The sequence below is a fragment of the Papaver somniferum genome, unplaced genomic scaffold, assembly GCF_003573695.1.
Source record: "Papaver somniferum cultivar HN1 unplaced genomic scaffold, ASM357369v1 unplaced-scaffold_0, whole genome shotgun sequence".
Taxonomy (NCBI): Eukaryota; Viridiplantae; Streptophyta; class Magnoliopsida; order Ranunculales; family Papaveraceae; genus Papaver; species Papaver somniferum.
The window spans coordinates 140,591-157,028 of NW_020618823.1; the positions used below are offsets into that span (position 1 = coordinate 140,591).

Consider the following 16,438-nt stretch of genomic DNA (forward strand, 5'->3'; position numbering starts at 1 on the left):
GGGTTGTTAGCGTACTGTAACACACAGGTCATTCGTACTCGGGTCATCAAACAGAATGATCCGAGGTGATCTAAGAGCCCTGGAGAGCCAGGAGCTACCTTGTCATTTATTTCTCTAAAACCACGAGGGGTAGGAAATAAGAAATGAGCGACTAATGGTCATTCGTACTCGGGGCGACGCCAGTGTGGAAGTGCCGAGGTGACTTACACTCGAATGGTCATCTGTACTCGGGGCAACGCCAGTGTGGAAGTGCCGAGGTGGCTTACAGTGGACTGGCTATTCGATACTCGGGGCAGTGGCAGTGTGCAAGTGTCGAGGTAGCCTAAGGGTTCTGGTGGTTGGAAGCCAGTTACCAAAGGCTGTTAAGATACGATTTCTTCTCATCCAGGTAACATACTTACACTTGACAGGTTACCCCCATCGCAAGTGGTCGTGACCACTTGCCCGAGATGGTTGGTCGATAACCACTCTGGACCATCGGGCCTAGCAACTAGGAACGACTAATACACTTCCACTGAATCTAAAAGATAGTGATGAGATACCTCAATCGGGACATGGCATTGGGCCCGATGACCCTCCATGTTGAGTGTGTTCGACAGATATGGAATATTAACTAATGCCTACTCTGAAATGATTAGTATTGCAGGAAAATATGTATGCTAAAACTACGAGCGGTTATACATGAAAGGGGAAACACAATCGGGACGACGGATCTGTCGGGTCATCAGCGTGGGAGACTTGAATAACATAAGTACATCGTATTTGTAAGACAACAGTAACAGGGCGTCTTCTAATCGGTCATCAGCAGGCTAACACAAACTGAGCTAAATATCACATGGAGGCTAAATGGTGTGCACGGAAGCTACATGATGGACAAAATCAAACGCAAAAGCAACCAGCACCAATCGGCCCACAACAGGAATGGTCGATGGAAACCAAAGGTATGTCAGGGTAACACGAACAGAGGAGACTACATACAGGGACACGGAAGATAAGAAGAATAACTATCTTAGTCTAGAATCGTGAACAACAAAAGTTACGGACCGGGATCACCAACCAAATGAAAGTTGCAGTGAGATGAATGATGCAATGAGATCACGGAGTCTCCCGAGTTTATGAATCAAGCAAGAAGTTGCAGCAACAAACCATACTGTGTCGACATCACTGGCAGCAAACAAGATCAGAAGTAACTATATAGTCCGGTTATGAGGCGAGTAATGTACGAGTAGATCCTGCATCTAGCCTTCCACACCATTCCAAAGTACAATAGAACAATGCGCCCAAGTATCGGGACTTTCCAGGTCGAAAAAAAGGAACTTATGGACTTCATCGCCAGCAGCAAAACCAAAATCTATCACCGAAAAAACAAGCTAAGTATCGCCTATCCCCAAGACTGCAAGTTGTTTTAACTAAAGGGGACATGTCATCCACACATTTCGGTTCATCATCGGCCACTATAAAATCTCAACTGATTGCTCGTTCTAATAGTGCTAAAACAAACATGTGTGCTTCGTAGCTCATTTGACAGACCGCTATCACATGTTTTATTGCGAATTACGAATGTGATATCGTTTGTCCCAAACATGATGATTTTTTGCTATTTGATATAGTTTTCACTAGCCCTCGGGCATTGCAGAATCTTAAGTATTTTGTGCACAGATCTGGATGCACATATTTGAGCGAGAAGAAAGACATGGAAACTAAGGACGAGAGCTAGTCTGGGGCACAGGGGCGCAATTGTTGTCTCGAGAATCCGCAAACGAATAGGGGCAAGTACGCGTACTAGGATGAAGCAGATTGTATTACTTTGCGCAGTCCCTTCGACAACAATCAAATAGATACAAGATCGATGCAAGAAAAGTGCTTTGCAGGAGCGACACGAGAACACCCTCATCATGCTTTGAAGCAAACTGGGGACGCCAAGACAGTCAGTCGGTTTCGAAAAAAAACAAGTATCATCTATTTTTAGAAATTGTTATACTGCGTAGTTCAATGGTTGTTTGCATAATTGGAAAGACTAGGATAAACCCTAACACTCTACAACCATGTTGATATGCCATAACTTGCATGCTTCTTTTAACTTTAGACCAAAAATGTTTTGCTGATTCATGCCATGAGCATGCTTAGTGAGTAACATCGCGAGTACGGGAACAATCGGTCACATCCTTAGAGTCGTATGGAAACAAGTTCGACCAGAAAAATGCTAGAATTGAGGTGCTAAGCCTATAGCCCTCCCATTGCCTTTTCATTTTCAGCTAACTGAATAGTAACATGGGTCGATTCACTGTGATGTTTATGCTAACAACAAAGGTTTGACTTTTGCATCGTACTTGAGATATAGAAATTGTCATTTGTCCTCGTAAGCAGCAACAACCCATGTCCGTCTAGAGAGTTTCTACTACAATTCGACAAGAACTGATGCCCGCTGAACCAGTAAAATTTTGAGCATAGACCACCAAGGAGAAACACAACAACTTCGAACATGATGATGCATGAACAGATTGTCCAAAGTCTAGTCAGTTCGGGAATGCTGCATATATACTTCAGGCGAAAGAATAGCAATCCGACCCGAAGTGAGTGGCGATTACTAAGGGAGACTAATAGTTCGGGGCAGAGGTCATGGTTTAGTTCACAACTGTTAGCTAAGACTACACAGTACAATACGATGGCAGCAGAGCTACGAAGAATGTCACAACACGACGACAACAATCAGCAGCCTTTAATGGCTTTGAAACTTCGCACAAGAATAGGGGAAAGTATGCATACTGCAGACACAGTTTGTATTCTTCTGCTCAGTTCCTTCAACAACAATGTAAAGTTATACAACTCAATGCAAAGTACATTCGAGGCGCCATTCAGCCGAATTATCAACTTACCCCAACAAAGGACCCACACTAGAGGAAGACACCACAAGACTCGTATCAGAAAAGGAAATCACTTAAAATCAAAAATAGCAACTCAACATCAGAAATTCTCAACAAGAATATAAGTCGAAGCGATAGTCAGCAGTACCAAGAGAGCTCATCAACAAAGTAGGGCACAGTTGGATAGTTTCTTTGAGCCGTGAATAATCCATCCGTATTCGGTTGTCACTCCCAGACATCATTGTAAACAAGATCAGAAACCATTGTTACCAAAAAACATTACTTATGCCAGTTAGATTCAAGCTTGTGATGCCTCTACTGCAGATGCGTGTTTCCACCAGAGTTGTGCGCTATAGAACCACCTGGACAAAGATCTTTTGAAGGACGAGACATTCGACTCCGAGCCGATCATCCACCTCAATGAAATTTGGGTTCGCCTCCAAATTTTTGGAAAACCTAGCCAGAACCGATTAAAGAGGAAAAAAGTACTACAACAACGAACGCGATTGAAATGTATAGATCGGGAAGCACATATCGACCGTGACAGAAAATAGTGAGGTTCACCTGGTCCAAAGACACGCTACCCCAGGCCCATGTTTCAACAACTAGAAGACCAACAAAAAGCCCAAGTAGCCACTAGCAAGCAGTTGACAGAGAATTATTAAGTCAAGGCCCGAAGAAGAAGTATCAAAGGCAAAACAACAACAACAACGCGAATGCATGATCCAAAGGATTTTCTTAAGGATTGCTCTCCGATCAAACCTCAAGAAAAGGGGCATAAATGTAGTGGCAAAAAATCTTAGGAACACGTGTCGAGAAATTAGGATAGAAGTAGCTTAGTTTGATACAACTGTTTTTAGGGAATAAGGTCCTCTCACTAGATCTTATCCTAACTAGTCATCCCTAAGGGCACTATTGTAACTTGATTTGTATCTTTACCCTTTATAAGGGAAAGAGAGAGATGTTTGTAGGGATGGGCTTCTCCTCCCTCCCACAACCTAGAGCTCAACAACAACTCCGATCCCATTTAATGGAGTTTGTATGTAACACCGAATTGTAACACCACCAATCTTAGTGGAACACCGTGGACGTAGGATTCATTAATGGCCGAACCACGTAAAAACTCTTGTGTCCATGTTTATTTCGATACACTCCATCTCTTATTTGTTGAGTAGATCTTCATTTTAGGTGTAGATTTCTTTGGGTGTGGTTGTTAGATTTTACAACTACAGATATCATGCTAGATCATTAAGGAGGATTTCTCAAATTTTAGAAATAAGTCTGCAACTCTATTTAAGCTCACATAATCATGTGGTGCCTAATGTTCTGAACAATGTATCCAATACTTCCATATTCCGTGTCAGTTGCAAACAAAAGCCTTTGCAGATTAATCAAAATACTGGATGAAACAACTCCATAAGTGATTTCTCAATGATAGCCTTCTCCACGCGTTGAAGTTCTAATAGCCTCGACAGACAGACAGACAAACATACACGCAAGTCAGTGGCAAGGAACATGCCAACCATCATATGTCAACTGACAGAGGAAAGAGCAAACAATGAGGTTTTTGCTCATACAATTGCTGAATATTAGAGAATCGGAGAAAGAATACAAGATGGGAATTGATTTCAAGCTATTTAATTGTGGTAACTTGTGATTTTCGATAACTAAAACAAAGAAGCGGAGCCAAGAAGTTTAAACATAGCTAAGCTCACTAAATGTGTTTTTCTTGCACTCCTACTAAAAATAGTCTTTTTGGAAATTCTCCAGATGCCCCTGACTCTATATATGTAGAAGTTGTTGTTTTAGGATGTAGAAACCAACTAGGACAAGTATCCTGGAGAGCTATATAACTAAACCAAAGATACTTTTACATATACAACATTAGAACTTTGCGTTGGAGAAAGAGGAGAGGTAATCGTTTAGGTTACAAGGTAAACAAAAGGTAGTGTTCGTTTAAGTATTCTTCTGCAAACTCAAAAATTTGGTTGAGGGAATCCATCCATGGAGTCGGACCAGCAGGAAGAAGCTCCTGCTGCTTCCTGGAGAGATGAAGTTGTATTGGCGTCAGATTCTATATCGCTCGTGTCTGATGACATGTTCTATGTCGATTTCCTCTCAAGATGAAGAATGTCAGGTGGTGACTGTTGCAAACTTCAAAAAAGACCGTTTTAGTTTGTTGGCAGAGAATCTCAGACACACTTGTAAGGAATTCAAGCAAGAAATAGTCCAGTATATGGCTGAAGAAATCCTAGATTTTTTCATACAGCCACAAGGTAGTTTCTTTTATTTATTTTTTCTGTTTAATTTTTGTTAATTCTCTGATGTTAACTTAAGTTTTCATCTTATATTTTTGGGTTTCTTAGAGCACTGCATTAAGAAAGAGCGGTGCAGTGTCGAGCATGTGGAATATCTGTTGTATGAGTTGGTGAGAATATCCTTTACATTCAAAATTAAGAAAAATCCATCAGCGCCAGAGGTTCGTATGTCGTTTTAAACTTCAAACTACTTTATTTTCTAGAGTTTGTATCGTTTGTTCTTCAACTCTTTTAAGGTGCTTAATTTATATTTTTGTGTAATTCCAAGCAGGCGATTGATGCAGTATTCACTCTCCATCAAGACTTTATGCCAGAGAAGATTGACGTAGTTAAAGAACTTGAGAAAACCTTAAGTTGGACTGGAGTAGACCAAACCGAGAAGATGATGAAAGACGAGGAACTAAAGCTGATTAGAAGAGCACATAGAGCTAATAAACACCGAACTATTTCAGAACGCCAAAGGCTGAAATTCCGAGCTTACTTTGTGTAGACAAAAAAATTGCTAAATTTTTGTTCTCAGAATCAAGTCTGTACTGTTGTTTGCATCAATAAAAAGCATAGTCTGCTCTTTCATATCTCATTTACTAAAATATTATTGGCACATCACATGATCGAAATTCCACAGATGCCCTTAAGACCTTAACCCGAACACAAGCTCCGTCATTCCTGCAACACCAACAAGGCAACAACCACTTCTCTGGACGGGTGACTTTCTCCTGTGCTGATTCCGGGTTTGGTTTGGGTATTTTGGTCCGGAGTTGAGTAATATTTAGGGTTTAATATATTTAGTACAATTCTAGAACATTTTTGGGATTGTATTCAGAAGTTAGTTGTAGGAGAAGTAATCTTAACCAAAGGCTGTTATATGAACCCTAACACAAATATTTTCACATATACAACATTATCAGAAGGAATGAAATTATCTTGGAGATAAAGAGTAGTGGTTTAATCAGCAGGGTATAGAGAAGCCAAAGTTTAAGTCTTCTTCTTCTTCAAACTCAAAATTTTGGTTAAGAAGATATGGAGAAGTTGGAACAGCAGGAAACTACTGAAGACATGGAGTACTTGTACCAGCAGGAAACTGCTTCTGCTCGTACGGTTGAAGATATTATGGAGTACTGGGATCTGCAGGAAACTGCTGCTGCTGCTAGAGATATGGAGTGCTTAGACAAAGTGGGAAACTGCTGATGCTGCCGAAGAGATGGAGTTGGACTCACCGTGGGAAACTGCTGCTTCTACTACTTCCCATTTCAAAAAAAGAAAAACAAGAACTGCTTTACTTTATAGATAGTATTGGATTGTCGCGAGAGTCTATATCGCTCTGTGTTGATGGCATCTCTCGTATGATTCTCTCTGAACGGGAAATGCTTGAGGTAACTGTTGAAAACTTTTAAAGAAACCGTTTTAATGGGATGGCAGAGTATCTCGAACTTTTTTGTTATAAAGTTGAGCAAGACATGGTCGACAAAATGGCTGCAGATATGCTAGCTTTTTTCATACAGCCAGAAGGTAGTTTTGGTTTGTACTTCTCACTGTACGCATTGATTTTGGTTAACTTCTGAGATGTTAACTTAAATTTTCATCTATTGTTTTCGGGTTTCATAGAGGGCAAAAAGAAAAAAGAGCGCTGCAGTGTTGAGCATGTAAAATTTCTACTGCATCAGTTGGTGAGGATATCCTTTACATACAGTCAAGAGTCAAAAAATCCATCAAGGCTGGAGGTATCTATGTCAGTGGTGAACTAAAAACTACTTGTTCTAGAGTTTGTATCATTTGTACTTCAGCTCTTTTCTCGGATGCTTATATATATTTTTGTGTAATTCCAAGCAGGCGACTGATCTACTATTCAATGTGCATCAAGAATTTTTGAAAGGGAAGCATGATGTAGTTAGAGAACTTGCGAGGACCTTATGTTGGAATGGAAAAGGCCACAAGGACAAGTTGAACAACTAAAGCTGATTAGAGCACATAGAGCTAATAGACGACGAAAGATTTCGAAAAGCCAAAGGCTGAAAGTCCGAGCTTACTTTGTGTAGACGAAAATTTGAGCTGGAAAATACCATAAAATTTCTGCGAAGAAGACAATACACGACAATGTTGAACGCAGAAACCCTGCTAACACAACAATGTTTAACTTCTCAATCTATTCATCTCTTATGTGAAAATTTATGTCTAACAGAACAATGTATTATTGTTATTACTTTTCTATGATTTTATGGGTAATCGAGTAAGGCTTTAAATTTTGATATTCTGCTTCTTAGCAAAGTGGATGTCATTGCAAGCAGGCGGCTGATATATTATTCAATTTGCATCAAGGTTTAATTAGGTTTTGGTTTGATAACACTACTTATGTATCTGGAGATGTTTCTAGACTATATTGGGATATATCAGAATTAGCCTAGTAAGACAACCATAGGTTGTGAGTGTAAACAGCCTGGTTCGAGATGGTACAATGTGAATGACTGGGCATCTCGAGAAATGACAATGAATTTGGAATTGCAATAGGAATCGAACTATTTACCAGCTCCTTGAATTCTTTACTGTAGTGCCTGATGTGAGGTTTTGTGCGTATATACTGGCTGCTAGGCTACAACTTTTGGATGACGAGCTTTCATTGCTGCTACAACTTTGCAATTTACTGGCTGCTAGGCTACAACTTTGCAATTACCACCTGCAACTTGACGAGCTTTTATTAAGATTTCAGGTGGTATTGGGGTGGCAAATTATATTGCTGAGGTGATGGCAAATTATATTGCTGTTAGCTTATAAAAGTGTGATAAAGTCATAATCCAGTTGTTGGTGATTCTAGAAAAGGGGAGTATTCCTTGGTGATTTAGAGCTAAATGTCAGGTTCTTGAGATTCAATATGTTCACTGTTACAGGGAGATAATTTCTTAATGAAGGGCGGGCATTGCTTAGTTTGTAATTAACCCAAAGCACAGAAAAATGATTCACTGCTAGTCCCTTACATAAGAGAAGCAAAGGCTGAAAGGTTTAGTTTAATTGGCAGGGGCAGCGCGGACGCGTACCCCCTCAGGAACAAATTATGACCTAGACTCTTCCTCAGTGGGGAGATCTTAGGCGAGCACCCCTCCTTAGTGTGCAATGGAGGTCGCTAACCTAGGCCATGGTCCTTCTTGATCATCCATAGACCCCGTCCAGGTAAGTATGCTTCTACGTTCCAATGCCTCTCCTATTTATAGCATCTCTCTCTCGTCTCTTGTCTGGACACAAGTAGTGTGGGACTAATATAATCTGTTTCATTTGAATGTGGTTTGTCTATTGAATGGGTAAGATACTGGCTCTCTATTGCCTCCCCTTGCCTAGTATTTGGCAACAGCGCTAGAACGGGTAAACTAACACAAAACTGGGATGGTTATGTCTATTGAGTGGCTCAATAGGCAGTGGAATATGTAAACAATTTGCATGTTATTCAACTCGATAAACTCGAACAAATTAACTTATGAGTCTACGCATTTCTTTGTCTAGGGATAATGACATTAAAGTGTGCTTAAAGATCAGATCTACTATGCAGTATGTTTCGCAAAAATTTATTACTCTTCCATTTTAAACTCACATCCTGCAGAGGCTCTAGGAAACATTTTATTTGTTGATATACACCTGCAGGAATAAGAATACGCAAAAAAAACTCAAATGATATCGTCGCATGTATTATACCCAAGGTCTTGGGAGGTAATAATAATACTATAAATAAAAAACACGCCTAGAATAAAAAACAACGAAGAAACTAGCTCGATGAAAGATGCATTAACCAACACTACCTGAATGAATTAGTTCAGGGAGTTTGAATCTCTTCAAAGACAAAGAAGAATTTTTTCTTTTTTTTGGGTAGAAATAAATAGTTGGGATAAGGGGGAAAAAGGCTTACACATTTTCACCAGCCTGCACCTAAACCTGGGTGCAACAAATGTTTAGTTTCAGATTTGGTGGGGGTGCGCCAGGAAAGGTATGATCATTCTCTTCTTGAACTCCCCCTTTTATACTGTCTCGTTTCCAATCCTCGGATGCAAAGAGTCCGTGTGGGACTAAATCTTAAGCTCGCTTCATCAAATAACTAGAATTCCTGAACAATTTCCTTAAAAAGTTGTTATTGTTTCAGAAACCAGCTAGGACAAGTAATTTTAATTCAAGGGAAGCTATATAAAGAAGAGAGGAATTGTGTATTAGAGGAGACAGTACAGGTGATAAATTAGCAGCAGGAATGCAAAAATTAATTTGGTTAAGAAGATCCACGAACCGGAGTTTAATATGGTTAAGAAAAAGTTTAATTTGTTTAAGGTTAGACCAGCAGGAAGTTGCTTCCTTGAGAAATGATCCTATTGTATTGGCGAGAGAGTCTACAATGCTCTTTGCCGAAGGCATCTCTCTCATGATTCCCTCTCGACAGACAAAACTTCAGATGACCGTTCCAAACTTCGGAACAAACCGTTTTAATGGGACGGCAGAGTGTCTCAAACGCAAGTCTGACAAATTTAAGCAACAAACAGTCAAGGAAATGGCTAGAAGAATCCTAGCCTTTTTCATACAGCCAAAAGGTAGTTTTGGTTTTTGCAGTCCTTTCTTAGATGGCTGCACTAATAAAAAAGTGCGGTGCGGGGTTTAGCATGTGGAATTTCTGCTGCATGAGTTGGTGAGGATTTCATTTACATACACAATTGGGAAATCAACACTGGAGGTATGACGTCGTTTTAAACTCAAACTACTTGTTCTAGAGTTTGTATATCTCATTTGTACTTCAGCTCTTTTCTCGGATGCTTATATATTTTTTTGTGTGATTCTGAGAAGGCGACTGATATAACATTCAAATTGCATCAAGACTTTTTGCCAGGGAAGCATAAGGTAGTTAAAGAACTTGGGGAAACCTTATGTTGGACTGGGAAAGACCACAAGGAAAAATTGAAGAAAGATGAAGAATTGGAGCTGATCAGAGCACATAAAGCTAATAGAGACCGAAAGATGATTACAAGACACCAAAGCCTGAAATTCCGAGGTATGACGTCATAAGCTAATAGAGACCGAAAGATGATTACAAGACGCCAAAGCCTGAAATGCCAGTGAAAGATACTACAACAACTGCAACATAACCACACATAAAATTGAGAAAGATACCTTTAAAAGCTTCGGGCGCCATAAGCTCATGAATTTCTCAGTGTTTGCCAGGACTTTGCTTCTGCGAATTGAAAAACGATATCATGTTAAATACAACGGGGCAGTCAAATTCATATCAATTCGCTAAAACACCTGATCCAATCATAATGTTACACAAAACTATATCTAGATGAGCAATTACATCAAACAGTACTTATGCAATTTCAAGAATTACAACAAATATTTTTTTTTTTAAAAACTCTTACAAACAAATCTATTAGAGATTGAGATTGCATCCATACCCATACCAACCCCAAATCATATTTATATCCATTGATTCAAACAGAAAAATCAAGTTCCCAAAATCTTCTCTATTCATTACACCCAAGAATACAAAATATCAAAGCAATAATAAACAAAGAAATGCACATACCCCTCAACTGGAACAGTTCCTTGGACTTCTCCTTTGAAACTCTAGTTAAAAGGAAGGAAATTGGGAGGGATTTTTCAAAGTAGTTATCAATTTGGGCGGGGGGCTTTGTTTAGTGGCGGGTTATTTGCCTCCACAAATTTGAAATAAAATTTGATTTTTTTTGACTATTTTTGCGGGTTAATATCCTACAATTTCGGCATTATTATTTCTTTATTGTTTTTATCTTTCGGAATTGGAGGTATGACGTCGTTTTAATGAAATTTACATACACACAATTGGAAAACAACAGTGGAGGATTTCATTTACATACACAATTGGAAGAACTTGGGGAAACCTTATGTTGGACTGGGAAAGACCACAAAGCCTGAAATTCCGAGCTTACTTTGTGTAGACAAAAAATTTAATGAAATTTCTGTATGTATTTCTAAAATCCGTCGCTTAATTTCTCAAGTAATGTGTATGTACAATGGGTTTTATTAAGTAAGTGGTTTCATGTTTGTAAACTTCATAAGAAGCTTCATGTATCTTCTGCACGTTTAACTGTTGATGGGATTTTGATGAAACTTGGTACGTACATATTTTGAAATTTACCAAACCCAGTAAATTGGCAGAAAGAATGCTTGCGGCTCCCATACCTTCCTTTCTCCCACTACTTACATTCTAATCAGGAAAAACAGTACAACATTTTCAGAAGTAGCATGACTAAACAGAGTAACGGAAGCAAATCAATGCCAAAATGGAAAATAGCTGCTGACCTTATCTGTCAGGTGAACAACTGAGAACGATGGGGGGAAAAAAAAATCGGGCGCCGCATCAAGGCGGGCAGCACCCTAGTTAGTAAGTTCGCGAATGATTCGCGAATCATTCGCGAATTTTACCGTTTTATTCGCGTACGGTTGCAACTCCGAACCCAAAACGCGTATTATGTGGCATTCCCGAATTATTCGCGAATCGTTCACGAACTTTACGTATCCCGAATGATACGTCCCCTTAATTCGTCAGAAATTCTTTAACTTTTATGTTTTCAAAGGCCCTATTTTTTTGGGCTTTACTGCCTCCCAAGTATACACGGTCCAATATTAGACGTTGTTGTAATTTTTATGAAACAAAAATGACAAAAAAGATTTGAAGGTGAAGGTGAGAGAGATCTAAACCACTATACCACGTCCTCTTTGATGACTAATGTTGTATATATTATTAATATCATCATATTAAGTTTATTTTTTCTTTAAATAACTCACATGTATGCATAAAAATTAGTCTATGACCTTATAAATACTAATTATTTACTATATATAGATACCGAATTTTCAGATCCGAACTCACAGTTATAAATCGAATTATACACGTACGTATGTCGTTCCGAATTACTGACATCACGTTCCGTTAACCGAATTTGAGTTTTACAAAACCGTATAATATTCGTACGTTTGCCGTTCCATACGTTTGCCGAATCCCGACAACCAAAATACCAAGAAAATCCGTATTATCTGTCTATTTAACTTTTCCTCCCGGAAGGGATTTTTTTTTTTTTTTTTTTATGATTTCTCTCTTTCACACAGATTAGGAAGAGAGGGACATGATCGACTGTATGGGGCTTCGTTCTACTGTTAGTGTGTCATATCAGTTGCAAAGCAATTTTCAGCCAACGACATGGTGAATTCTTCAAATCAAGCTGATATTGTTGCCATAGCAAGCTGGTAGTAGCTAGCTTATAAATTACCTCTTGAAACCATTCAGGGAGAAAGTTGGATAAAAAAAAAAGGTTTAACATTGAAAAAAGAAAGAAACAAGTTCATGTTGCATTAAAATACTGAGCTCATCATCTTATTATTACATCATATATCTGACAAGGTTCTTCATCTTAATCGACGTCCTTCCATAACAAAAACCTGATGTTATTTTTGGGTATGGTTTTCTAGGCAAACTCAAACTGTAGACGAAATGATCGACTGCTGCCAAATTATGTATTTAGCTTGCCTATGCTCAACTTGCAATAGCGTTTCCACTTGTTTTCTCAAACAAACACATGAGCTGAAAACTTGAAACATGCATGCCAGTCAAATGATTGTAGTGGACACCAAAATACCCAAATTTGTGCAAATAACATCGTGCACCCCTGGGCCCAAACATGTTGAATACTTCGATTCTTATTCATATTCAGATCAAGCGAGTGAACAAATCACTAATATCTACAAAATTTGAAGATATTAGAAAACAGAAATTGCCTAAAACTGTCAATGAGTTCAAAAGTGGATAGAAAACAAGTTGAGCTAAATGAATTCAGTTGATGTATGCCATTACTACCACTTTCTATCTATCTACCATTTTTCATGCGAAATGGGAACCCTGAACCCTCGAGCAGTTGATATGAACTCACAAGTATGCAACAAAAAAGATCCCTTTTCTCAAGCGTAGTACCATTGATTCTAAATCGAGATATATAATAAGAACTCAGAATAGTTGTCATACCTTAATAACTCTGACAGGACACAAAAAATAGCAAAGAAAGTGAGAACTAGAATGTTAAATTGTTTAGTCTTCACTTGGACAATCAAATTCTACCGATTGTGTTTTCAGATATCTTAACTCTGGAAAATGTCAGAAATATGTTCAGGTATTCTACCGATTGTGTTTACCAAATCTACAATGAGAAACCTACAGGTAAACACAAATGTCATAGTAATTCGTAGATTCTAAGGAAATGAACACAATATAAGAATTGCTTGTACATGCACTACTTACTGCACCCAGAAAGACACAAGTACAGTACCTGGGAATAGCAAATGCAGTTAATATTCTGCCTAAAGAAAGATTATACCACCAGGTCAACTCCGAGAAAGCTGGCTGAGCATAGTTACAATGAAATAAGTGAAAAACCTAGATATCTAAAGACGGAAGAGTTAAGGGGGTAAAGAAAATGCGATATGTGGAGTCCAACTATATTTCATTTCATTCCGCAATCAAATATCCATATATTCTGAAAAACAATAAACATAAACTGAAACCAATTTCATTTCATAAGATGCCAGTAAGTTACTCATATATAGATTCCAACCTGTGATAGGATCAATAAGAAGATTTAACTGCAATTTCAGAAAAGAACAATTTTTCACATCCAGAAAAAGGGCAATAAGAAAACACAAGCATAGTAAGTCGGTAGAAAAGCTGAAGTGAAAGTATCATCTAACGTTACTACATTAGATAGTAGACAAATTCTTAAACGCTTATAGTCTCTAGACAAAATTGGATCCTCGATTCAAACATGAAGATTCCAGAAGTGAAAGGGAAAAAGGAAGACAAAAAAGTGATTTTCCGAGAGGTGGGAAAGCCTTACTCAAAATGTTTTGAACAAATAAGGTAGCTTCGTTCTGATCGCCCACCTTTAAAATTTACCAAACCCAGTAAATTGGCAGAATGCTTGCGGCTCCCATATCTTCATTTCTCCCACTACTTCCATTCTATCAAGGAAAAACAGTAAAACATTTTCAGAAGTAGCGTGACTAAACCAGGAAATCACCCTTCCTCAAACTTTCCTTCTTGCTTTATAATTCCTCGAATTCCCCTGCCCCCACAAAAGTCCCCGATTTAAGGGAAACTAAGCTCGGAACATAACTCTCCATGCCAAATGACTCATGAGGACCACGCATCAGTATAGCTGCACCCCTTGTATGCTTCGGATCATATAAAACTACACCATTAGGGTCATCAACTTCCTCTCTCCGTAGCTTAAAAAGGATTTCACGTCTTGAAAAAATGTAAAGGCAATGAATAACTATACCCCTTTATATATTTATCAAGAGTGACAAGTTTAGTCCAATTTCTCTTATTCTCTCAAAAATCTTTCATCACCCATACATCAGTTCGAACACCAACTATGTCACAGACCAGGCATAGGTTCCCCCCAAACACACTCAAATAAAGTCCGATTTCGCCAACTATACCCTCAGGTAGATCTATTTCACCGACACTCTCATCACAGACATTGAAAGATAATATAAGCAAACAACATCTGAATCCATCCCCATGATTTTGGGTTTGAACTGCAATAAAATACAGAATTCCATCAATATGCACCCCAGGTCTTCCTCCAATAGTTACATCATAATGTATAGCTGGTAATTCTTTCCATGTATTTGTTCCTAACCTATAGATGCTACTACTTGAAAAATACATGACACCTTCCCAGCGTTCAAATCTGACCAACTTATAATCCCCAATTTCAGAATCATAACCAAATCCATAGGTATATGCCTTTCCACTCCTGAGCTTCGATTCAGGGTTTGATTCCGGGCTCTCCTTAAATGCATCCGGCAGCGTTTGTATCTTCTTGAACTCAGTTGTAGATGGATTCCAGATACAAACATCACTCCCATTAAGTTCTAAACAGACCAAACCATTACAAGAGCTAATAATTTCAACTAATGGATTCTGATACTCGAATGGATAATCCATTCCAACAGCTTTATAATCAGACAATGATAACGAAGAGTCACTTGTACTAGCTACGGAATTGACACAGCTCTCACCATCAATGTTTATGCAAATTAAGAGACTAAACTTATCGTTTTCAATAGAACGATTGAGATGCATTTGAATGAAATTAGGGCTTTGTAATAAACTACACATGCTTTTGCTAACGCACCTGAATCTTGAGATAGCTTTCACCGGTAATCGGAGGAGTATATCCAGTAAGATCTCGTCGGGAAAATGATGGCCGGACATCGTTGCACCCGGTTTCGGCGTTTCCCTTCTTCTCTTCTCGATAAATAAATGCAGAGGGAGGTGAAAGGCGATGGAGACTAAAACTTGGTCTTTGCAGAGTTAAGGGGATAATATCGAAGTTCATCACTCGGAGAAGCAAAGGTGCGTTTGGAATTTGGATACCAAACAAAGATATTTTGATTTTTCGCTCTGATTTAAAATAGTTTCTTGTTTGTTTTTTTTTTGACTTCTATCTATTTGTGTATCCAGGCGTGCTAGTTTTAATTTATCTGTTGACTTGACTAGCATAAGAGAGTTTAGGCTCCTAGTTAGCAATTAGGAAATCGGCATATGTACGGGAACGACATACGTATAGGTATTATTCGAAATCGTATAAGTCAAATTCGATCAAAAATCCGATCAACGATTCGTGATACGACAATTATTCGGAATGACATATGTACGTGTATAATTCGTTTTAGAGATAGGGATTCGGTCCCCAAAATTCGGCAGGCATTAAATTATTAAAAACAATCATATCAACAAAATGTATTCCAAAAACATGATTTTAATAAAAATATATAACACAATCAACCAAAAAAATCATGCTTCACCAATTTAGTGCATAGCTAACTATCATCTCGGAGTGCTTTAACGATCATCTTGGAGTGGTTTAAATTTCTATGCACCCATGGTTGGAGGTTTGCTTGATTTATAACGCATACAAGCATATAAATAGATTATATGTACACCACTGGCCAACAACAAACATTGTGGTGCAATGGTTGACTAATCAGCTAGGAAACAAAACTAGTCATAAAAACCCAAGATGATCAAATTTGTGGTACAAAAACCCCATTTAAATGTTGGGATCCATTAAAACTCCATCGTAAAAAAAATTGATACAAAAACTCCAAATTTAAATGTTGGTTTCATCAAATTTTATTTTGGTTTCATCATAAAATTTGATGAAACCAACATTTAAATTTGGGATTTTTGTGTTAATTTTG

General features: G+C 38.4%; 1 protein-coding gene, 1 long non-coding RNA gene and 1 other non-coding gene across 4 annotated transcripts; all 3 read right to left on the reverse strand.

The window, feature by feature from the left end:
• Positions 1-8,189: 8,189 nt before the first annotated feature.
• LOC113325924 lies at positions 8,190-8,352 on the reverse strand. The gene has a single exon (XR_003348175.1). It is a non-coding gene; the product is annotated as a U1 spliceosomal RNA (small nuclear RNA).
• Positions 8,353-8,739: 387 nt separating this feature from the next.
• On the reverse strand, positions 8,740-10,868 carry LOC113325839. Of its 2 annotated transcripts, none has more exons than XR_003348139.1 (4): positions 10,725-10,868; positions 10,313-10,373; positions 9,072-9,266; positions 8,740-8,803 (listed from the first exon to the last, which is right to left on the reverse strand). It is a non-coding gene; the product is annotated as an uncharacterized LOC113325839 (long non-coding RNA). The 2 variants fall into 2 exon arrangements; XR_003348140.1 differs by having other exon boundaries at positions 9,072-9,278.
• A 1,637-nt stretch (positions 10,869-12,505) lies between these two features.
• On the reverse strand, positions 12,506-15,616 carry LOC113325841 (F-box/kelch-repeat protein At3g06240-like). The gene is made up of 2 exons (XM_026573709.1): positions 14,062-15,616; positions 12,506-12,916 (listed from the first exon to the last, which is right to left on the reverse strand). Exon 1 carries the CDS (start codon positions 15,447-15,449, stop codon positions 14,559-14,561), a length of 891 nt encoding a protein of 296 aa, XP_026429494.1. The 5' UTR covers positions 15,450-15,616; the 3' UTR covers positions 12,506-12,916; positions 14,062-14,558.
• Between the last annotated feature and the right edge of the window lie 822 nt (positions 15,617-16,438).